Source organism: Pteropus alecto, unplaced genomic scaffold (assembly GCF_000325575.1).
Source record: "Pteropus alecto unplaced genomic scaffold, ASM32557v1 scaffold76, whole genome shotgun sequence".
Classification (NCBI taxonomy): Eukaryota; Metazoa; Chordata; class Mammalia; order Chiroptera; family Pteropodidae; genus Pteropus; species Pteropus alecto.
The window spans coordinates 16497853-16523527 of NW_006443138.1; the positions used below are offsets into that span (position 1 = coordinate 16497853).

The 25675-nt window shown below is 35.4% G+C and overlaps 2 protein-coding genes across 3 annotated transcripts in view; one reads left to right on the plus strand and one right to left on the minus strand.

Annotated features, from left to right (window-relative positions):
• CCDC59 (coiled-coil domain containing 59) overlaps positions 1–2600 on the minus strand; it is a 6496-nt gene extending 3896 nt beyond the window's left edge. The window contains exons 1-2 of the mRNA XM_025040995.1: positions 2330–2600; positions 1031–1346 (exon numbers count right to left, since the gene is read on the minus strand). Of these exons, the coding sequence (XP_024896763.1) occupies positions 1031–1346; positions 2330–2537 (524 nt within the window). The 5' untranslated portion in view covers positions 2538–2600. The remainder of the gene's footprint in view (positions 1–1030; positions 1347–2329) is intronic.
• Positions 2601–2612: 12 nt separating this feature from the next.
• Positions 2613–25675, plus strand: part of METTL25 (methyltransferase like 25) — a 93030-nt gene continuing 69967 nt past the window's right edge. Inside the window, exons 1-3 of one of the 2 annotated variants that reach the window (XM_006923800.3) lie at positions 2613–2910; positions 20585–20749; positions 21228–21334. In XM_006923800.3, coding sequence (XP_006923862.2) covers positions 2652–2910; positions 20585–20749; positions 21228–21334 — 531 coding nt within the window. In that variant the 5' untranslated portion in view covers positions 2613–2651. The remainder of the gene's footprint in view (positions 2911–20584; positions 20750–21227; positions 21335–25675) is intronic. The other variant, XM_015598552.2, reaches the window with a different exon arrangement.

The window sequence follows — 25675 nt, forward strand, 5'->3', positions numbered from 1 at the left end:
TATATTTTTTAACCTAAGAAGGTAAGAACCTTGCAATGATTAAACCCTCCTCACTTCGATTATCACTGAAAATTATTCAAGCCTACATTTCTAGTGCTAATCTTTTGCCTGGGCTTTATACCCATTATTCAATAATATGAAGAACAAACCTTCTGATAAACTGAAGTTTTAATGTCTGTTTTTCTCTCAATTATGTTTTTTTCCTAAAAATTTTAAAGGACTGAATTTTAATTAATTAAAAGGTTATGGTCTAAAATAACACCTGGATTCTCTGCAAGTTCTGATTTTAGCATGGTTTTTTTTAACTTGGAATATGTGAAGAGAAAGCTTTCTAAGTTAGCACTTGTAAAACCAGTGTTATGAAGCTATGCCATTTGTTTTTTAATTGATACTAAATCTATATCCTCTGAAAAAAAAAATCTGGATTAATAATATAGCAGCAGTAGTAGTACCTAACACTCATGTAGCACCTCCCACATACCATATATTTTTTAAAGTACCTTGTAATAAATTAACTCATTTAGTCTTCATGATGTCATGTTAGGTCAGAGACACCATAGAGTATGTGAATAATCCATTCTGGAGATGTACAACATGGCAACTCTGAATTACATATTATTATCATTTCCATTTTAGAGAAGAGGGCACTGGGCACCAACATGTTAAGTCCAGCTCCATGCTGTTAACCACTATAATATACCTCCTAAAAATCAGTGTTTTAAAAAACATGTATAAGTAACAGGTATTAACTATGGTCTAAGTAAATTAAATGTACTTGAGAGGCCAAAATCAGAAAACTGACCTTTTAATTTTCATTCCACTACTTCTTCAATTAGACTAAATTGGTCTAATTCAGTCATTTAAGATAAAAAGAAGGCTTCCAAGAAAATATTTTCACCAAATTCACTGTGATTTCTAAAATGCCTTAAATAAGAAAAATTCCAATTTCTACATAAATTGTCCTATAATCTCTCTCATAAAACACTACTCAAATTTAAAGCAAAGGATTTCAAAAGTAGACAATACATACTTTACCCTTTCTTCTTTATATTGTTCTTCTGGCTGAGACTGGTCAATGCCACAATTTTCTTCAGACAAAGCCTGATCAATGTTACATTCTTTTTCTGGCAATGCCTGATTAACTTGTTTTTCTGACAAAGGCTGGTCAAGTTTTCCAAGTTGTTTCCTGAGTCTTTCCTCTTCAGCTAAATAGAGATGTTTCAGATGATCAGGGTAGCGATCTCTGAATTGGGATTCCTGTGATGTTTGACCCTTCTTTTCCTTCCATAGCAATTTCTTGTAATGTTGTTGAATCTTCAATTTCCTCCGAAAAGCAAAGCCTTGTCCTACATTGAAGAATATCAATCATTAATTACTTTCTCAGAAAATAAGCTGCAGAAAAATATAGCTGTTAATTTTAAACGAAAACCTTTTTTTCTATCATCACATTCAAATGCTAGAATTGCTTTGTTTTGTTTGAAATAAAAGATTATTTCAAGAAAACAAGTTTAAACGAATGGAATGAATGGTATGTCGCTTCTCTGCAAAAAAGACCAGGCAAACATTAGTTCTTCAGACACTTCAAGTACAAATCTCACATTAGAAAAACAGACTAGGGTGTCACAACTCCAGTATACTGTACTCACAAATCGACAACTTCTTTAATTCATTTAAAACACTTAATTTAGGTCTTGAATAACACTTAAGGAAAAATAAAAACACCTCATAACCATTATTTCACCTTAGAGAAACTTACTACTACTACACGACTGATTTTTCAAATTAATTCAGCACAAAAGAAGATGGTATATGACTTTCTGAACAGCTAACATTATCAGAAAACTAAACTTACTTAAGATTTATACATTCCAAATGAGATTTGAGGAAACTTGCAGACAGTAAGACAAAACAAACAGAAACTAAAGCGAAGGAAAGATCAGTGAGAAAAGACTGGAGGGCTCTGAGGTATTCGCAATCATCAAGAGTACGGGGCAATAGATTTCCGGCCCTATATTCCTCTCTTTTTCCGTAATATATACGCAAATGGATCCGGAGATCCTCTCTGCTTATGGTTTCACGGAGAAATGAAGAGGAAGCGTTCTGATCAAGAATGGGGATAAAGCGGGGAAGATGTTTAAAGATACTGAGTTAGCAACACTTCCCATCCAGAGCTCTGAGACACCCACGGCTTCAGTGAGCTTGGGAATGACTTCCTCTGCCCCAGTTAGGGCCCAGCTGGTTCCGAAATCCTGCTTCCCTGCTTCGGTACGTCGCGTATTCCAAGACGTCCGAGCCCTGGTGACTTATAAACGACGGCCTTCTTACATACCCTCGCGGACGCTCCCCTGGAAGGTCTGCAAATGGTTAGGTCGCCACGTTCTATGTTTCACATTCTTATTCTTGAATGCCGCCGGAGAAATTCCTTCGCCAGGCATCCCCAAACTCCCTGGCCGCCACCTCGCTGCTGGTCTAACTGGAGACAAGCACACCAACCACGTCGCCCGAAAACCACAACGGACGCTGTCAAAATACGTCATCAGGCCGAAGGAGTCAATCACCCAACTAGAGTGCGGATCAGAGCTCTACTTATCCGGCCTGTGCAACTTTCAGCGGCCACGTTTGCGCCACCTACAGCTCAGGAGGGTAGCGCTATGGCGACTTCTTGCCCGCTTCCAGTGACCCAGGACCTGTCCACGTTACGTGCCAAGTTGCAGGGACTGCTGCGATTCCTGAGGGAGGCCCTGTCCATCTCCAATGCACATACGGTAGACTTCTACACGGAGTCTGTGTGGGAGCAATTGATCGACTTGCCTCCCGAGACGGTGCTGGCGGTGCTAAGGAGGTCGACGGAGGAGGCGGAGGCTCGGCCCGGGGCGGCGCGCCCCCTGGTGGAAGCCGAGAGAGGATCAGGTGAATGGCGGGTGGGAGGTGCGGAAAGGGAGGCGGGCCCAAGCGTGCCCTCTAGCGGAAACCGAGCGGAATCAGGTGAGCGGCAGGGCGGGCCTGGCTGGGCCCTGGAGGTTTGCCTTTGCCGGAAGCAAGAGGCGGGGATCAGGTTAGGGGAGGAGTGGTGTGTGGGCGCTATTCCGGGATCCCTCGTTTGTCCCTGGGTGCTTGTGTATTTACGCAATTTAAACACAAGAAACAAAACAAGGCGTTCATTCATTTAGAAATTCAGCAATAATTTTTGACAGGAAGGAAATAAGGGTAAAGTACCTCATAGTGCTTAGAGATTCCATGTGGAAGCACAGGCAGAAAGTAAATCAACACTTAAGGAAATTCATCAGGGTATGTATAGTGCCAGATGGGTACTCAACTAATTGGAGGATCGCTTTATAAAGTAAATAAATGTCTAACCACTATGCTGCACACTCACAACTAATATAAAATAGTATTGAAAATCGACTGTAATTGAAAAATTAAAAATAAAAATTTTTAAAAAGCACCTTTTTAGTTTGCTCTCCTAATACCCAGTACTTATGAAAGTATGTCAACTTAAACTCAAAAAGGGAAGAGACCATCTCTGCCCTCTAAACAGATGTATTCTCAGCATCTAGTAAAAGACCTGGTATAAATTAAGCCCAATGAATATTTGTTAAATGAATGAATTAATGAATAACTCATGGTAGCATCCCAAAAAAGATATAAAGCACAAGACTTTCATATGGGTTTAGCTTTGTCTTCATGCAATGGAAGAATTAGAATGTCTTACATAACTTAATAATACTAATAATAGGATTTATTGATATTTATTCTGTGGTGTGCTAAGTGTTTCTTGCATATTTTCTCTTTTAATTTTTACACTAGCCTTGCACGATGGCTCTGCTTTTCCCAAGTTATGAAATTGCAACTCGAAGAGATATTTGCCAGGGGCATAGTTTTTAATAGAGTTTCAAACCTGGATCATCTGAATCCACAGGCTGAAGTGTTCACCACCATGATAAAAGTCTAATCTGAATTATTTAGAAATGAATTCCAAAGGCCATCATTATCAAAACCAATATTTTTATGACACTAATGCATTTCTTATTTTTTTGTTTTTATTGTTTCCCCTTCAAGAATGTAAGAGTTAATTTGTTCACTGCTGTATCCCTAGTGCCTAAAACAATGCCTGGTCAGAGTAGGTGGTTAATAAATATTTGGCGAGTAAGTAAATGAATGAATAAATGACACCACTTATTTAAGCGAGGAATAAATACTAACATCTTCTGGGAAAACCTTCCAACCAATTTTGTATCTATCCAAAAACAATGGAATTTAGGCTCAGTTGTTCACCTTTGAAATGTCTTTGGCCCTGCAAACTTTTTTTTATAGAAAATATTCCATTTTACAAATCGTCAGCTGCCTGTAGTGTTAAAAAGAATGAATTTTTATAATTTGTGCTTGTAGGAAATATTAATTTTGCTTATGCAAAAATTATTTAAAGGTAAACATTTTCTCCATAACTGTATACACTCTATTGTTTGTGTCAAAGAACATTAGAATCCTTTAACCAGATTTGTATCTGATTGAAGAATTGTTAGCTACTATGTTCAGTATAATTTAATACTTAAATTTTTAGACTTGAGTCAGATAGAGTTCAAATTCTAGTTCTACCTCCTGTCAGCTGTGTGACCTTGGGGATGTTCATTCATTCAGCAAACAATTACTGAGTATCTACTATGTGCCAGCACTTTTCTAGGAGCAAGGGCAATAGTAAAGAAAACAAACAAATCCCTACCTTCATCTTGCTTGCATTCTAGAGGGAAGAGTTAGACAAAAACAAAAAGGTGCCACAGAGAAAAATTAAGTGGAAAAGGAGGGAGTAGATAAGGGGAAGTGCAGGAGGAGAGTGTATTTGCAATTTTAAATCGGTCGTTCCAGCAAGACCTCATGGAGATGACTCTGGAAAAAAATCTTAATAAGAAGAAAAATGAATCATGAAGCTATGTGGAGGGAGAACATTGCAGATAGTAAGAACCGAGAGCACAGTCTCTGAGGTTGAAGCTTGCATGGTGTGTATAAGGAGCAGCAAGGAGACTGGAACAGATGTCCATCAGGGACTCAAAAGGAGTGTGGTTTTCTGCTCGTCTGTATGAGGAGTTACAGATAAACACAATTCCCAAAGCTGCACTGAGTTAATGCACAGTGTATGAAAGTACACTAACAGATGTTTGGCGCAGTCATTTGGTGTTTTATGAGACCTAGTTGTTTCTGAAAATCCTCACTGTAGCCGTTTTAGTGGATTTTTCTTGCCAAGTGATCTTCTGGCCTGGTCAGAGTCCTGCAAGTTTTTTCTCTTCTGTTCAACTAAAAAGACCTAGAGGCAAATATCTTAGTTCTCCAAAATAAAATTGTTGGAAGATGTTGAAAATAAATATATTTCAAGGGCATAAATTATGGACGTTATGGATTGAATTGTATCTCTCCAAAATTCCTATATTGAAGTGCTAATCCCCAATGCAACTATTTTTGGAGATGAGGCCTTTAAGGAGGTAATTAATATTTAATTTAATGTGATCATAAGGGTTAAGTGCTAATCCAATAGGAAGAGGAAAAGACACCAGGAGGGCACATACTGAAAAAAGCTATGTGAGAATACAGCAAGAAGGTAGCCATCTATAAGCCAAGGAGAGAGGCTTCCCCGGAAATCAACTTTGCTAGCACCTTGATCTTAGACTTCCAGTTTCCAGAACTGTGAGAAATGTATATATTTGTTGTTTAAGCATCCAGTCTATAATATTTTGTTATGGCAGCCTGAGCAGACTAATACAGTGGGCTTTGCAGTCAAACAGACTACCTGGATTCAAGTTCTGGTTCCACCAGTTATTAGTTTTGTTAACTTGGACTTTAATTCTTTGTACCAGTTCCTCGTGTATACTTGATGGAGTGGTATGAAAGTTAAATGACTTCATACATACAAAGGGTTAAGAATAATGCCTAATAAATAGCAGCACTTAGTCCATTCATTCATTTGACTTATGTTATTGAGCACCTTCTACCGATGAAGCCGTGTTCTACGCCCTACAATTACGGCGTTCAACCCAACACAGTACTTGCCCACATGTGGCTTATGTTTTAGTGAGGATACTTATATACGTACTATCAGGTGGCAGTAAATACAATGAAGAAAAGCAAGGCAGGGAAGGAGAAGTGAAAAAATGATGGTGCAGTAGAGAGAAATGCTATTTTAGATAGGGTGGTTGGGAAGTCTTCTCTAAAAAGACAAAATTTGAACAGAGTCTTGAAGAAAGAGCCAGTTGTGCAACTCTCTAAGGTAAGAGTGTTTCAGTCCAAGTGGAGAGCCAAAGCCAGAGCATACTGGAAGCACAGCAGAGCCAGCCAGGTTAGGCTGGGAAGAGACGAGGTTTGACCTGGGGCAACTTCATGTAGGAGTTGTAGGCCATACTGTGGTCTTGGCTTTTACTCTGAGTGAAATGGAAAGCTCTTTAAGGATTTTGTGTGACAGTGTGATATGTGATTGATTTATATTTCAAAGGGATGACTCTGACTTCTGGGTGGAGAAGAGGCTGTCAGAAGGTAAGGGAGGAAGCAGGAAGACAAAATAGGAGGCTATTAAAATGGTGCAGGGAGACTTCAGGTAATAGCTCGAAGAGGTGAGGCAATTTCTCTAGCAGATAACAATGATAAACAGTGGCCATATTACTAAAAACTGGAAGCTTCTGAAGGAAGACCAACGATAGGCAGAAATATAGGTTTACTATTGAAAGATTGCTATGGCTTGGGTAGGAACTGGAGGTTAATGGCTTTCTTGCTGGGTGTGCTTCACGCTCCCTTAGATTTGACACTGGAAAACTGTCCTTACCAGCTTAAGGAAGTGATGACAAAGTTCAGAGATCAGAGGTGATGGAAATTTAAATAGTATGTTCTAGAAACAGGAGAGCCACAGAAGGCTGAGATCTAAGAACTGAGTATATACCCTGCCTAAATCTCCAGGTAAGCTCTAAACTAACATGCAGAGTATACCTAAAGAAATCAATAAAAAACACTGGCACAACTGGGGAGATGGGGCTTTAGGTGAGATCGGCAGATTTGCTGCACCTTTTACAAAGTGCCTTCCCCAAAGTGTACACAGCTTGAGTAATAAAAATCAGAAGTCTTATTGAATTCATGTATGAAAGGGCAGAATTCAGGGCTGGCAGAGCAACTGGAAATTTAAGTTGGAGAACCTTGGAAATAAAGGTGAGCTCCACAACCTGAAGATAAAATCTACCCAGATCTGCCAACCTGCACAGATTCAGGGATACCCTCAGCAAGCAGGCAAGTAAATCAGCAATTGAGCAGAGACCTAGCTGCTGCACGCTGAAGGGGAGGTAGATTTCACCAGCTGAGTTCAGACAAGTTGGGTTCTTATGTAAAATGTCAGCAAAATCCTTAGAAAAAGATTTTCTACAACAGGTTATGTGCAATTCTGCTTTTTAACCAAAAATTACTAGATTACAAGGAAACAGAAAAGTGTGACTTACTCAGGAAACTGATTCCGGGTAAATCCTGTTGCTGGATTTAAGTAGCCATGTTCAAAGAATTGAAAGAAGCTGTGACCCAGGGGAATAAATGAGTTGATAGGAGCTAATCCTGAATGGGCTCAGATGTTGGATTTAAGTGAATATTTTAAATATATTCAAAGAATTCTAAGAACATACGGTCTAAGAATGAAAGGAAAATACTCGTTAATGAATATTTAATTATACAACCTACCTTATAATTCTTTTAACTGGAAAACTACACACTGGTCGACACACAATTATATTAATGTTATATATTATCTATTGCTGCATAACAAGTGAATTAAAACTGCTATTTCACACAGTTTCTGTGAGTTAGGAATTCAGAGCAGACTTAGTGGATGTTGGGGGTCTCATGAAGTCACAGTCAGGATTCTGGCTGGGGCTGCAGTTGCTGAAGGCTTGATGGAGGCTGGAGGATTCAGCTCCACAATGTCTCATTCACATAGATGGCTAGTTGGTGCTGCTTGTTAGCATGAGGCCTCAGTTTCTTACTGTGTGAACTCTCTATGGGGCTGCTTGTGTGGAAGCTTTTGTAGGCACAATGTTCTTGTTTTTGTCTGTCCTCAGACATAATTATGAAGTCATCATGGTCACAGACCTTGTCTGACATTGATGTACTGTGAAGTTTTACATATTCAGTAGGGAAAACTGTGACCTGTGTGTTAGTGCCAGACTCGCTATAAGCTGACATCTGCCATTCTCAACTGACTTGTTGTTTTAAAGTATAATCTTACCTATCTTACAGAGTTGTAGTAAAGATTAAAGATGATGTAATATAACACCTACCATAGAATTGGGAATACAGCATGTGTTCAATAAATTGTGGTTAATAAATAATGATGATAGTTGTGGTGATCAGGATTGTGGTGGTGATAGTTTAATTAGGTCTTTCCTTGGAAGAAATAAATTGTCAGGAACTTCTGGAAATGTACGTGCCCCTGGAACAACCTGTAATATGTATACTCTGCCATACTAACAAATTTTATACTGTTGTCACTGTCTATTGGCTTGTCTGTATCTGCAGCTGGATTATAAACTCTCTTAAAAACAAAAGTATGGTGCTTTTCTTTTTCATTGTTGTATTCTCAGCACCTTGAACCTGGCATATAGATGAGTAATGTAAATGATTCTTAATGAATGAAGTGAAGCATAGATCTATAAAAAGTGTATTGACGGTACCCCTTGAAATGTACTGAACTAGGCAGCTGTTAATTTCTGGTGCAGTCTCTGTCTGTGTTATGTTTATTATCTTTGTTTACGTATAGTTTGATCCAACTAATAGGTTTTATAACTTAATTTAAGGAGATAGAAATAAGTAACTTTTTTTCTTTATGAAAATCTAGTTCTTCAGTATATTGCAGATTATAAAAAGATACCACAAGAATTTAAAGATAAAATCCAGACAGGCATCATTTCATGTTAAAATTTCTAAAAATCATTACGTAAATAGTGTGATTAACTATCTGCAGAAAAAAGCCACTAGAGATAACTTCTGAATGCTTAGCTGATAGAACAGACATGTCTTCTGTATCTCATCTTGGAGATTAGATTTTGTTCTGTGTACCCCCTTCAAAGTAACCAGGTTGTGCCCTTAGAAAGTAATGACTACGTATATAAATCTGTTAACATTCTCGAATCCTCGCGCTCTTCTGAAATTAATTGGTTTTCATAAAGTCTGGAAAGTTCTTCCAAAAAGCAAGAAGGAAATAATCTTCCAAGTTAAGATACCTAAAATATTTTATGAAACAGAAGTAGATGTAGACTACAGAGGCAACTAAACCACCTACACAGCTTAATTAAAAATTTTTTTAGGAATATCTGGCTTTATTTATTCTAATTGTAATTCTAAAATTAGGAGGTTATATCCTAGGAAATAAGTGATATAGGTTATTGTTATAAATATAGTTCTCAGTGTGAGTTAATAAATCCCTACTTTAAAGTCAATTTTTTTATTTTTTTGTAACTTTATTTAGAATCAGTTGTGGAGAACCCATTCAGCTCTCAGGAAACCCACTTTCTGTGCCTGCAAAGCCATCCTTGGTAACTCTACCTGAACCTCCAGGGCCACTCTCGACTCTCTTTCAACTTCTTAACACCATATGCTGCGCTTCTCTTGTTTCTTCTTGTTGTCACTCAAATGATCCTTACCAGGACTGAATGTTGAATAAAATGTTTAGAATTGACTCTTTTTGGTGAGCATCTGTATAATTAATTTACTATCATTTTAACTGAACAATACAAAAAATGTAGGCCTGTGATAGACTGTTATTTTGTTGAGCTTTCTCTTAAATTATTTTTTTTGCATTTAAATAGATTAAATTTCTTCTTGGCTATCCTAAGTAGCTTTTTTTTGGTGGTGGTGATGGTGGTGACTGTGGTGCATTGAAATTGTGCCCACATTTAATTTGAAACACATGGAGCCAGAAAGCATGTTGGAAATAGAAAATAACAGAGAAATAATTAGTGACATCTGTTTTGCTCTATTGTATTTAAATTTTATTCATTCATTTTCTTTATGTGCTTTATCCTTAAATCTTTTTCCCTTTTTCAGTTTTTCTGGGTCTATTTTAGGAGATTTTAACTGTGGAAATAATATCATACCACAGTAAGATAGTAGCAAGTGTTAGACATATTCTTGGGTTGCTACTGTAATTATAAGTAAGAATGAACAAAAATGCAAATTAATCTGCAGGATAATTTGTCATCATACTTCGTTTATTTGATATATGGAAGGTGTTTTCAGATTTTTAAAATGAGACCATTCAGAATTTGAATTTAAATTCTAGTTTTTAATGGTATATCTTGCATTTCTGTTCTCTAACCCCTCCACCCATACTTTTCAATTATTAAAAGTTCAGTAAACAAAGTTCATGGAAATTTCTCTCATTTATGGCATGTTTTTTTTCTCATTCTACTTTAATTATACTTTAGCCTGTCAGAATAAATCTAAGTGCCTTCTATTTGTTTAGATATCCATTTAATGTTGTTGTTTATTTAAATATGTGAAATCATTAACCTTTACTGGAAGCTAGCAGTTATGGTAACCTATCTTCATGGTTTATCATGATTTTGATTCTTTCTCTGATTTACCAAAAAAAAAAAAAAAAAGAAAAAAACAAAAACAACTTGCCTACATGGCTTCATGACTATAGGGGTTTACATTTCTTTTATTTATTTTCATCTCATCACCTCAGTGTAACCACTGAGCTCCTCTATAAGTGACATTAACTTTCTTCTTTTTACTCAGGTTTCACAATCTGCCAACTCTTCTTCCTCAATTTCTCTTGACTCTGCTCTTTTCCCATTCCCATAGCAAATTGTTTGGCCCCTTTCCTATTTAGCAGTAACTTTGAACTGTTACTCTTGCTTTCAGACTCTTTATTTCAATTGCTTCTTTATGCAAACTGATGTCCAGTTATCTTCCAAAATCATAGTTCTAGTCTTATTCTTCTGCTCACAAGCCATCATAGATCTCTATTTCTTCACCTTCTAACCTCATCTACTATTTCCTCTCCAGCTGGAACCTTCGCTATTAATATAAGCAAATAAAAGGCAACATAGAAAAGAATATGGGTTTTGTGGTCATCCGTATAGTTTTGAATCCTAGCTCTGATGCTTTAGTGCTATGTAATCTTGTGTAAGTTAGTTAGGCTTTTGAACCTCTGTTTTTTCATTTGAAAAATGGGAATCATTAATTCTGGCTTGAAAGTATTGTGTAAAAAGTAAATTAAGTAGATATTAGAAACTACTCATATAAGCTAGTAGGCATGATAAATATTAGTCATCTTCTCTATATTCTGCTCCTTTCAGGTAGAGGTGGACGAAGCCCAGAGTCAGAAGACCTGCTTCCTTCCATCTTTAACTCCGATTAGCTGTGTATCTTGCATAGAACTTAGCTGTAAGCCGCAGTAAGAAGTAACTGCCTAGGGTGTTGATCAACAACCAAGGTGGAAAAATAGCCACCCCTAGTCTCGAGTAGCTTATAAACATGTCTTGCATGACTAATAAGTGTTTACATTTTTTAGCAAACATTTTAAACTTGATATACATACAAGTCTAGAATTGCAGCTTCTCTTGAAAAAAAAAATTAGAAAATCTGGCCATTTTGTTTTATATCTCTGTGTGGCAAATCAAATAGCTGCTTTTACGAGGGTATATCCTCTTCTCCTACCTAGCTTCACAAACCAAAATAATCTGCCTGGCCCCTAGAAGTACTAGAGATTGTGTCTGTTGGTTTGTGGGCTTCAGTGAGTTTCCTTGTGCCCCCTGAAAATGAATTCAGGAGTTTATTTCACATTCTCAGCAGACAATGAAAACCAAAAATAGTTATGGATCGTTTGGCTACAAGACATCTAGGTTGCTTCCAGTGCTCAAATTCTATGGAAAAATAATAATTTAATGGTTTTATCTCTATTCTTTAATATCCCCTGCTATTAAAGCCACAGTCATGTTGAGGGCCTGGAGCAACCTGAATCTTGGGATGAAAAAGCCTGTGACCAGTCATTATTAGATCAGCCAAGTTAATAAATGATTGAACTTCCTGCATGATCTGTCTCCACATTAACTTTAATCATGAAGGTGGCTGAAATAATATGATGTTAGTTTTCAGTTTTTAAGATATATCTTCAACCAAAGTTGAAAGGAAAGAATATGAGAGAGTGGTATATAGCATTATCAGTGCTTCTCTTGACATTCTCTTTACACATATACCTTATACTTTAGCTACCTTCTTCCCTGATATGCCATGCATTTTTTCCCTCTGTAATTTTGTGCATGCAATCCTCTTTGCTTGGAACTCTCTCATCCCACTGATTTAGTAAACATACATTTTTTTTTCTCCTTTCAAATTATATTAAATTGATAACAAAACCGATCATCTGTATATTATTTATTTTATGCCTACCTTTATTAGGACAGTTAGCACATTGTATTAGAATGATTTGTTGCCTTTGACTCTCCTAGTCTGAATGCTGATATCTAGTATATAGTGAGAGCCACATAGTAGGCTCTCATTAAATGTTACATTTAATGTGGCTAAGTAGAGAGCATTTCAGGTAGGTAGAGCAGATTAGACAAGATTAGAAAAAAATATTGTATCCAGTTTCTGGAGACTAGTCTGTTAAAGTGTTTGGAATCATCCTTCCATGTGGACCCTGGTTAGAAACTCTGTGGTAGTCTGGAGATGAAGGATGTGCCCAGAGCATGGTGGTAATGGCAATGGAAAGAAAGCGATAGTTTTAAAAGATATTGTAAGAGAGAATTTGTCATTTCTTGGTGACTGATATTTATATAGGGTTCAAAGAAATGGAGGAATCGAAGATAATTCCAAGATTTTGACTGTGGGAATGTCTTGAAGAATAATAATGAATAATATCATTCACAAATTAGGAAAATCAACAGAGGGAGCTGTTTGGGGAATAATGCATTCTGTTTTAGACATACCGTGTTTGAGGTCACCAAAGTAGAGCATATAAGCTCACAAATAGACACACAACATATAGCTTTAGGTGATTCATAGGCTTCTCTTACACCTCAGGATAAGAGGTTGAAAGCATTATTAGTATTACAAAATTCTTTGACTTTATCTTGATTTAACCCTCTTACTTGATCATTTAAATCAAAATGGCAAATTTAAACTTAAATTTTAAGTTGGCCTTTTATATGTTTTTTCTCTGCATAGCAGCCATCTTGAATAATGGCCCCTAGAGAATAAAATTGATCTGATTTTTATGATTATGCACATTATTACAAAAATTAAGCAATTAAAGAATAAGATTTACTGGATATACAATAGGAACTAGATAGAGAAAAGTGTAAGTTTAATGCAAATGCCTTTCGCGCGTTCCTTTTACTTAGCAAATGATTATAACTGAATTTAGTTATGAGATAGTAGACTAGACACATATCTATTTTACATTAATGTTGAAATATAACTAAGTTTAGAATAAGAATAACAAAAAATTAAACTCAAGTTACTGAAATGCACAACGGGAAAAAAGTACAATTTTAAAGGAGAGATATGACTTAATTTTACTCTCTCAGTGGCCCTTATTATTAATTTAATTATACTTACAGGATAACTGGAACAAAAAGTCCTTTAAGTGTCCTGCCTTAATAATAAAGAAAACAAAAAGCCTTTTTTATTCTTAAAAACTTGGAAGTCTAGACCCAAGTCAATGTATAGAAAAGAAATATTGGTCTTCTCAGTAAGAGATCAATGGCAGAGTTAGTTACTAAGCTGCTGGCATTGTTGAGGCACTGTAGGGCAGTGGAGCATACGGTGTTGTTCAGAAATGACAGTTAAAGTAGGAAATGAGGTGTCTGTGGTGGGAACAAGAGAACAAGAGATTGATTTCAGAGCACTTACTGTACCGAAATAGGTTTATTTTTAAAGTATTTTTTACATTTATAATATCGATTTTTAAAGTTTTACAATCCGGAATTTATATTTTGCTAACAATCACATTGATTTATTATTTAAATTTATTTTTCAGAAAACATTTACAAATATTTACTTAATTTATTCTTAAATCCTCTTAATTTTAAATTGAGCTTGAAGTTGTTGAATTTCTAGCAATCTGCTATCTTTTGGTTTTGGTTATTTTCCGAAATTAGAGACTTGATAATAGGAAATGAAAACATTCTAGTTAAGCAGACTTGAAACTCCTCATCAGGTCTTTAAGGCGTAGTGAAAGTTATAACCTATCTACCAAATTTCACATCAAATTTAGTAAGAAATAACATTGGTACTAAAATTTTCTCCTGTACATTACAGCTGATTCTAGAATGGAATTACCCAAACACTGAGTAATTCTTGCTTTTATCCTACCCAGAATGCAGTACTCAGTTTTGACTATTGAACTTCTCCATTGTACTTCAAGTTGCAGCTCACCTATCCCTGTCATGCCTTCATTCTAATGACAGAGGTGTTCCAAGCCTCCTTTCTCCCGGCATGCCCCACAATTAGAAACTGAGTATCTATATTGATCTTTGTTTCAAGGTCTTCTCTACTATGGTGTTCTGGGCCTAAATATTTGAGTATTTTCCACCTCATATTCCAACAGAGCCCTAAGTGTTACTTAATTTGATTTGGGGGTTACCCACTCAGTTACTTAATTTGATTTGGGGGTTACCCACTATGTTCTAAGCTCTGTGTTAGGATAGTGTGTGTGCGTGCACGGATATGCACACACACACACATATACTCACATCTGTGTATGTAAATACATGTGTATATGTATATGAATATATATGTATATATATGCACATATTCTTTAAAACAACATCATAAAATACTTATTTTTCCACATTTTATCAATAAATCTCAGAACAGATAAATAAATTGTTCGTGGCCACACAGAGATAGACAGTCTGAGAACCAGAATTCAAACCTAATTCTTGCTCAGTCATTTACTCACTCATTCATTGAGTATTTATTAAGTATCAGACATTCTAGGTTCTGGGGATACAGCAAATAAAAATCTGTGTTCTCTATGTCAAATGGTGATAGTGTTATAAAATATTAATAAAGGGTCAGAGAGGAATGAGTGTTGAGTGAGGTTGCAGTTTTCACTGAAATGGCAACCTTTAAGCCAAGACCCAAAAGAAGTGAGAGAGTGAGCCATGAAAATATCTGCTAGAAGACGATCTGTTAAAGCAAGTGCAAAGGTCTGAGTAAGCATATCCCATGCGGCATCTCAGTAGAATTCAAACTGGGAATTGCTGAGCCCCACTGAACGTTTGTTGTCCATGTCTCATATCATGTCTCATAGATGAATCACAAATTGTGACAAATTAGCTTTATCGGCATCAGTTATAACTTTGCACATAGTAGGCATCTCAGAATTGTTTCTATTTAATCAAGTTTATTTTTCATTTACCAAATCAATTTCTTAATTGCTGTTTCTTTGTATGATGTTTTCATTTTCCTTCCAATAAACTATGAAAAGGATTTGTAATAGTTAAAATACTGTAGTTAGATTTTCTTGTTTTTATATTTCTTTTGATTTTATAAATAACTTAGTTAAATGTGAAAATGCTTTTGAAATTGTTACACGTGCTTTATACATTCAGCATGATGTTACTATTGGCACAATAAGGACATGCATGTCAATTCTTTGTTAATTATATCTTATTATTTCTAAGAGTATGATTACATGTTGAAATAATATATTTTTTCATTTCATATGCAACCATAAATTACTCTAATTTTTTCCTTAGGGAAAAAATTTCTTAGCATATAATTGGGTGATATAAATTGATTTATTTTTAAAAGCAACAGTATGTATTCTATTTTCTTCCTTACATAGATGATAGAATTATAGGTATAGTCAAACGTTCATAAAATCTAACACATCTGAGCTATAATTTTCATAGTTTAGCAAGACATAACTTTGCATCGAAGTCTACTAAGCAGGTATAAAAGGATTGAAGCCTCAAGTCAGCTGTTAACGGAAGCCAAAGCCTTCACATATGTGATTAAATTTGCACTGAATATAAAAGTAAATTTCAATTTTAGAAAACATGTTCAATTCGACTCATCCAACACTTACTGAACATTGTGCTATAGGAGTTTTGTTGATAAGTAATCACCTATGAAGCTATTGCCATGGCACTGGTGAGAATTAATAGAGGTTGAACCACAGCAGTGATTGAGGGTTCTCCCACATGAAAGACATTTTTACATTAGGATTGATGGGTGGCTGGAGATGTGTTTGGAGGGCACAGGAGCATTTAAGATACTGTACAGATTTTTAATTTCAGCACTGGGTGAGGGATGACACTTGTAAACAAATAGGAAAAAGGAAAGGTTTGGTGAGCATGAGAGTGTTCAGTTCAGTTTTGAACCTTTTGAATTGGAGACATTTGTAGGACATATGTAGAAATGAATACAGACCATTTCTGTCCTTGTGAAGATTGTTATTAAGAGGGCACTGTTGATTTCTTCTTGAAATTCTGGGTGTGGGACTGTCCAAAGCTATGTGATAATAGCAATAGTGACCTTTGCCCTAACCCCTATAATACAGTTAAACCTCAGAATTTAGCATATAATAGCATTTTGTCTTACATTGCATTCTAAATGTTCTAAGTCATTCTTTTCTCACCTTGTGATTATAAACATGGCTGAGATGAGAGGTTTTATGCTGCTCCAACAGGTGCAGCAGTGCTAGTGCAGTCCTTCTTGTGGCGTTAGTGATAACTGCCACCACAGAATCTTATAATTTGTTTCTCCCAGTATAGCCAGTGATGCTACGGTAGCAAGTGTATTGAAGAATTTCTTTTATCCATTAATTTATCCTTCATCCATTCATTCCCTACTAACCCAATGCCTGCTGTATGCAAGTTATTGTTGCTTTACAATGGGCATGAAAGGAAGCAGTTGTTTTGTTTCTAGGTATAGATACCACAACAGTGTCTTATCATGAAAACTTTTAAGTTCCTTTTCAGAGACTTGTCAATTGTTTTAAATGTAGAAAATATTTTCTTAATTTCTTAAAACCTTAAGAACACTTCTGGAAGTGAGGGAGGTGTTGAGGGAAGAAAGTTAAAAGAATTAAGAAGATAAAGTGAGTATGAGGTTTAAGATACTACATATATTGATCTCTGCCAGAGGCAGTTCTTACTAGAAGTGATTCTGACGGTCAGATCTGCCTCACACCTTTCTTAACTGCTGTCTTGCCTGATTTCATTTGTTGTCCACTGAACTTACTGCTATGGCATGCTATTCGAATGTGGGAATTAAGAGCAAGGTTGAACACTCCCTTGGTTCACGTACCTTGCTATTTAATGTCTGCGGAAAGCTGGCTAAATTGTAGCCTCTCTAAATCTCAGTTTCTTTCTCTATAAATGGGAATAAGAGCGCTATGTAACTAGCTTATAAGACTATTCCATTAAATGTAAGCTGTTTAACGCAGTGCCGGCACATAGTAAATGTGCAATAAATGTTAACAATAATAGCGATGAGTTATTGTGAATCATAACAGTACTGACTTTCTTAGAGTGCTAGATAACATTCAAGTAAAATAACATGTTTAGTTTTTGAAAAATTTTTTTATTTAAATGTAAATATACATTTATTGTTTATTTTATTTTTAGTTTTGAAATATTTCTCTACCTTGAAATTTTCATAATGCAACATGCGTTACATATAGCTTTTCTATCTTCCCCTATACATTGATCTCTGTTGTTTAAAAAGAGATTTTTCCTGATCATGTATTTATAAAAAATAACTTTTCCCATCTCTTTGCTCCCCTCGCTTCTTCATATCCAATTAACCTATCTTATAAGAAACCTCTGTGGAATAGTGATGTAGGATGTACAAAACTAAGAATAAATTCAAAAGCATGTAATAGAGCAGAACAGGTACTTCCAGTAGAGGGGGATATTGGCAAAATAATCAAGCCACGCAATATGCAGGTGCAGTGGGCACCAAACTTAAAAACAAAGCTTTCTCTGTGTTAAAAAAAAAAAATAATAAAAAAATAAAAAAAAATCTAATTAAATATAAACTAATTATAAGACGAGTAGCACTCTGGTTTCTGTTTTGCTGGTTGCCAAATCCAAACTCATGAAAGTACCTAGGGAAGTGCTGTGAGGACTATACACACTGTTACCATCGCCACATAGCTTTTCACAGTACTGTTTCAGAGATGGAAGTAAGACAAAATTATTGACACACACACACACACACACACACAAGATCATTGACACTCCCTCCGTCTCTCCCTCCCTTCCTCCCTCTATGTCTCCCTCCCCTCCCCTCCCCCTCCCTGTCTCTCCCTGTCTCTCCCTGTCTCTCTCAAGTAATAGAAATTACAAGCTGGATTTCTTGCAAACAAAGAAAGTACAGAAGCTGTATTTCCATAATTTAAATAGATTTTTTTTTCATGGAATTCTAGACTACCTGAATAAAGTTGTGTAGCTCTAAATGACATAAACTAATGGACTGAATAAGAACACTATCCTTTTATAAAGATAAACATTATTAAAAAGATAACATCTGTAATTTAGATCTCCAAATTTCTGAAATTACTGGGAGGCCTATAATTAAAAGCAAATTAACAACATTTAATTCAGTTTAAATTGGAATTTTTTCAAGTATTTTCAGTAGGATAGTTAAGTTGATTTGAACCTTTACTTTTCCAACAGAAACATCACATTTCTTTCTGTTGGCAACATTGTCCAATAACTGACTACTATAATAGTCCCTCTGCACTTCGAGATTTAATACTCTTATTCTATCACACTCTTAGAAATTGCTGCCCTGGAACTTGGGGATGTTGAGACTGCCCTTAAACCTGAGCGTCTCACTTAATAGTTGACTGAGTTTTCCCCTCTGTATCATGCCTAAATATTTTGATGTGGATTTTATTACTTTTGGCTGTGTCAGTAAATTCAGTTTGTAAAATGTCCAAAGAACTTTATATTATATACAAAATATGTCTCAAATAAATCACTATAGTAATTTTGTAATTTAAATTTCCATTTAGTAGATTCAGAAATGGAAGTTACACATCTCTGCCAATTTTATTCTTATTAATTAATTTAGTAAACATTACCACCAGCAACTTAGTAAATATTTATTAGCTTTAAAAAGATACTATGTTAAAGATGCCATTTTTTATTTAGAATTCTGTAAGCCTTCATCAATTTCCTTGCTTTTCATTTTTGCTAAGGAGCATCATTATTCTTTGTGTTTAAGTGGCATTTTATAATTTTATAAGTAACTATGGAGGATCAGCTGTCATAGAATAGACTTCATAGAATAAAGTATGTTTTTTTTGATAAAACCAAAGTTGTTCCCTGGATGGCACATGCTTCTGTAAAGTGAACATCTTAAATACTTCATTTAACCACTGGATGTATGGCTTTTTTGAATTATTAAAAATAATTTTCAGTGAATAGACTTCATTGGACTACTCCATTCAGCTAATTTCTTTGTACCATCATAGACAAATTGGAATGACTTTTTTTAATCTTTGTTAATAAATTAACATACATTAAAAATGGCCATAGAAAAATGATATTAAGTAAATTAAAAGCAGATCTCTCAGTGTGCCTCTGTGTAGACATTAGAAGAGGCAAGATTATGCTTTAGTAATAAATCTAAAAACTCAGTGTCTAGAAGCAATGAAGTTTATTTTCATATATGCTGAATGTCCATTGTGGTTTAACAGTAGTGATAACTCTATTGCAGTCACTCAGAGACTCAGGCTAAGTAAGGTAGGTTCCATCTTGATACATCCTTCAAGTATTAATTAGTTTTGGAAAAAGGAAGCGTAGTGACTCTTCTGATACTCTTAAAACTTCTGTCTGAAAATGACATGGTCCACCTTGGTGAGATGTTGCCACACCTAAGTTTAGCAAGGTGTATGATTCTCACACAGAGAGGGCCACCGGATGTTGCAAACAGTATGACAGTTTACCAGAATTTTCTAATGAGTGCGCATTTGGAAACTATTGATTCTATACTAACTTTATAAAATGTCTGGCTTAAAACTAACCATAGGAAGAAAATGACTGTTTTCACCTGATTGTAACCTTATTAGTTTTAGAACTCATATCGAGTTCAGTGCATTGAACATGTACACACATCCAACACACAAATCAACATGTATCAGATGATGCAGGAACTGCTTTACGGTAACACTTAAAACCCTGAGGTTATTGGCATTGTTCCACATGCATGTGGACAAGGAATAATGGTGTTGTGGAGACTGACCTCTTTTAAATTTACATTCATAGGTCAGCCAGGACTGTTCATAAACTTAATGACTACATTACAGTTTAACAGGATTTAAAATTTTTTTCTTTTTTTTTGTTTCCTAGAACAAAAAAAAAAGGCCAAATTTTAATTTGGAGTTTTAATATATGTACTGAATTAAGAGAAAACTAAGTGTTCCAGATAGCTAATAGTTTAAATAACAAACACAATGGAAGCAGTAAAGATTTTGCCAAAATAAACACCAAAATGAAAATATTATGACTTGTAAAGAGCCACATTTTTCATTTATTGTTTAAATCTCACACGATTAGCTATTATTTAATTATTGCTAACATTTCCTGATTTTTTTAAGGTATTACAGATTTTCCTCAAATATTTTGTGGAACTTCCCAGAAGCTGGTGAGTGTGGAAGCCTTTGCTCTGGCTGCGAAACATTATTGTATACAAAACTTGGGAATATGTACGCCGTTCGAACAGTTGCTTATATCCCTTCGAGGAAATCAAAAACAGAAAACTGGTAGGTGTGTTCGTGTGTGTGTGTATATGTTTTTAGACACTTAGAAGCAATATATTGTTCATGTATGTGTATGTTTCCAACGTGTTCTTAATTTAGTGTTAGACCTTATATTTTGAGCCCAGATAGATTGGCTTGTGCCAAATGAGTTTTCTCATGCATATATTAAACAGAACAACTTTATTATTATAGATCTCCACTTTTTTTTTCTACATTATAGTTCAGTTATAAATTTTTCCTTTATAGTTCATTGTTTTATGTGTCAGGGAACATTTTGAATAATGTTCTATGGGTCTTCTTACTTATTTTATTAATTCTAATTTGATTCATAGCAGCTAAGCTAAGAGATCTGTTATAGAGCCACCACAATAGAATCTCTGTTATTTTTATATTTAGTTACAGAAAACATGAATGTCGACTGATAGTTAATAACTTTTTTTCTTTAGTAGTAGTATTTTAATTTTTTTAAAATTTTGTTCAGGTAAAAATGTGAAGCCAGATGAGTTTATGAATTTGAAAAAATCTCATGAAGTTCAGGCAATGTCAGAGCTGATCAGCAGTATTGCCGATTACTATGGAATAAAGCAGGTAAGAGTATTTTCCTATATTTTCAGATGTTAAGATTAGTCTCATTTTTTATATTATTCAGATTTCCTTTTCTACTATTGCCATGTAGCCTTTAAAATGTCATTAAATAATAGCTGGTGTGAGATATCTCAGCTCCTTTAAAAATGTGCTCTCATTTCCCAATATACTGTAATTATAACAAGTTTATACTAAAAATAAGATACAACTATTAATGTTTTGCCACAAATTTCACCCTTTTCAGAGTAGCTAGAAGTTAAGGGTAATTCTCTTTTCTATATTCTAACTCCAACTGAGGCTTTGTTAAGGTGATGACATCCTGCAGAATTATTTGGCACCAGGTGTTCTTAGTACCTGAGTCAGCAAGCTGTGGTCTGGGGCACCTGCCTCGTTATAGTAACATAAAGAAACTATGTTTTAGAGCTTGGATTCTTTCATACTGTCAGAATTACAATGCATTCCTGTTGTGAAAAATAACTTTTGTGTAAGTTAGTGATGTCTGAAAACAGATGTTAAAATAAAATCAAAGATTGCCTGGGCCTATAAAAATAGTAAGTTATTTTTTCTTTTCCCTGGCTTATAAAAATAGTAAATTATTTTTCTTATCCTTGCGAGAACATCTATGGGGGTAATAGAGGATTGTCCCTCCTTCAGTTTTTATTAGCTGTTAGAATCTTTTCCATAGATCCTTCCAGACTTGTGGAGAGTTTAAGGATGATTAGAAAACTATCACAGCTTGGGCTAGGAGTACAGAGCCACTTGTGATGACATAGCTCTCTAGGGTAGGGGCTAGAGAGACAAGAGCTAAGGCAATGGTTTTCAGCCTTTTCTCCAGTGTGTCATACCTAAGCAGTACCTCTCAGGATCAGCAACAGGCTTACCATGTCGCTGCTGCTCAGTTGTATCAGAAGGGGCAAATGTACAGTAAAAGTTAACACACTATTGCCATACGTACTATTAGAAACATGGATGACTATTAGAAACATAAAATTGAATGGGGAAAATAAGCAATTTGTAGAAGACTACATACTTTATAAGACCATTTTTAAAAAGCTCTTAAGCAAAGTATGATATATTCTTAATGCAAAAAATATGTGAAAACTATTAAAGAAGCAAGGGAATCATAAACAATAATTTGAGAATAGTTATTACCTCTGATAGGGAAAGCAGAGAGATGGATTATGGAAGGAAAACATAGTTATATGCAGTGGAAATGCTAATATTGCAGATCCTGGGATGGCCGGTGGGTTCACAGGTATAGCAGATGCTGTTGGATGCCTAACCCAAATACTCTTGAGCTGTACCGTTTCATGGTGTGCCAGCCGGCTTTCCACCTGGCTGTATCTTCATTTCTTTCCCTGTGGGTTTTCTCTGGCTGCTGAAACAAGTCGCTGTCTGCATACATGAATTCCTCTCTGTGAGCAGCCTTGGATCAATGATTGATACAAATTGATATACAAATATATCAACCCCCTGACATGTCAGGTCAGTGAGGTGCATGTTCTACACTAGCTCTTAGAGTCTGAGGTGCATGTTCTACACTAGCTCTTAGAGTTTCCTGGTACAGTTAAATCCAAGTTGCCCTAAAGTGGTATCTTGATTTTTTTTTTCTTCTCTACTTCCCTACCCTTTTTTCACCTCCCAAATTAATCATTGTACTTACCTTTGTTGTAGAAGCCACTCTGTAGTAACCCAAACTAAGATAAGGGGCATTTGTTATTGTGCTTCAAAACTATACATTTTGACTATATTTATTATTTTATTTATATGAAACATTATATAATAATAAATAACTTTAAATTAATAAAGCAGATTTATTTTACTTCTAAAGTGAAGGGAAAAAATTGAAATAGCTTAAGTATCATGTAACACCTGCTTTAAGAGAACTTTTATAAAGCAATAGAAATTGTTCCCAGGAAATGAAATAACCTAAAGTAAAGACTTAAATGGTCTTTCTCTTAAATCTCTTGATATCAATATTTGATTCTCACAATAATAAAGTTTAAAATGTATTATGTGTATACTACTTTAAAATGAAGATTTAACAAATACAAATTTCATCTGATAGATGGAAACCCAGATTCTGAAACCATAGGGAGCTAGAGACGAAAAAAACAATTCCTTTTTGCCTCAACCATATTGCTCCCTACGTACCAAAACCTTTGCTTCTCATTCATATTACTATCTAAAATATTTTCACTCATTCATACTTGCATGCATGCATTCATTTAACAAGTATTTCTTTAGCCTCTACCATGTGTCAGGCACTGTTAAAAATACTAAGGATAGAGTAGTGAACAAAAGAAAAAATATCTTCGCCCTTATGGCATTTATATTCTAATAAAGAGAAATAGATAATAACATGATTATGTTTTATTATATATGTTGATACACTTTAAAGACAAAAAATAAATGAAAAGGAAAAGAATGGGAGATTCCTAATTCAGAGATGGGAGATTAAATTTTTTGATTGGGAAGAGAGTTTTCCTTTAGAATATCTGGCCAAAAACTGTTTTAGGTAGAGGGAATAACATGTTCAATGGCTCTAATGTGGAAATACGCCTGGTGTGTTCTTGGAAGAGCCAGGAAGCCAGGATTCACGAACTTCAGTGGCGAGAACAAGGGCAGAGTAGTAGCAGCTGAGGCTGCAATGACAGAAGGCTGGTGATGAAGTTGTAATGCCTTAGAGGCCATTTGTGATGATTTGGGCTTTTAATCCTGAATGAGACGGGAAGCCATTGGAGCCCCTGGATCACTCTGGGTGCTGTGTTGAAAAGTCTTTACATTCTTCACTATAGTCTATTCATACTGTTCAGAAATTAGCTCCTACCTGAGCATTAGCTTCTAGAGTCGAGGCAAAAACCCAGTAACAAAGGAAGTTAGTAGCAGGAGATATGATTAGAGAGGTGATGAGAGATTTTGCTAAGAGAAGTGTTATGATCAGACTTTGTTTTGCTCTCTTGAGAATAGGCTCAAGGAGGGAAAGATGGGAGCAAGAAGACCACTGAGGAGGCTGTTGCAGTAAGCCAGGCTTAGGGTGCAGTTGGTATGATGTACCCTTTGTAAGCTTTTGGATTTACACACAATTCAGATGGAGTGTGTGAGAAAGAAAGGAGTCCTGATCTTCACTTAAGTATGGAGATATTAACTGTGATGGAGAAGATTATGGAAGGGACACGTTTTACAAAGAATATCAAAAACTTCATTTTGAATATGTTAAATTTGAGATGCTTATTAGATATTCAAGTGGAAATGTTAGGTAGACTGTTATGAGTATGAGTATGAAGTTTATGGAAGAATTCCCTACTGGAGTTATAAATTTGAAACTCAGCCTAGAACAGGAATTAGATCTCCAGGTCAGTCATCAAAATGTAACTATTCTATCTGAAGTATGGTATCATACTAATACTATTAAGAAGTGTAACCACTATGTATAACAATCTTTCTGTGAAAAGCAGATTAGGAAGATACCTCCCACAGGCATTGGACTAAAGATTCCTATATCTTCAAACCTATAAAATGATCCAGAATGAAAAAAACTATTGTGAATAAAGGGTAGGAGATCAGGATGGTGGAAATATTGCAATTCAGAGCAGATAGTTAGAAGGCAAAAAGTTGTATGGCTTATGTAACTTTTAATTGCACAGTTTTTTATTCTATTGCTGACACTACATGTATAACTAAAAAGGCCAATTTTCAGGCGGATAAAAGTCAGCTTGGGTCAGTAATATGTAGTGTAAGTCAGCTGACAGATTTCCTAGGAAAAGTTGCTCATTACTGAAAAGATTTTTAGATACTATATTGTGAAGACATGATTCTTAGAGTTTCTACAGCCGTCTTATAACCGAAAGAGTTACAAATAAGATGACCCAAAGTTTGTATGTTGTCAAGACTGTGAATGGTTCAGCCACTCTACTGACTGATTTCTTAAGTGAGGTGAATTTTCTTCATCGTTCAAAACTTAATGTTCTGTTACTTGCAGCCAGAATTTTCCTGATTCACAAGTGGAAGTTTCATAAACAGATCTGGGAAGAAACTCAGTTACCTCTTAGTAAGAAAACATATGAATTGGTAGGAAAAACTGTTGGTGTTTACAAGCAACCCAGTGGTTGCTAGTGTTAAAGCTTGTCATCGGCATCAGTGAATATGTTTTGTAGGAGAGGAAAGCTTAGCTTTCTCTGGAGCTTCAGATATGAGGGAATTGATTAATAGAGTTTCTACTGTATAGCCCTTGTATTCATAAGTATATATGGTATCTTTAGTTAGATTGTAGTTTCTTAGAATCAAGATATTTAATGCTTCTGTGTTTGTCACAATATCTAGCCCAGAGATTAATGTAAAAAA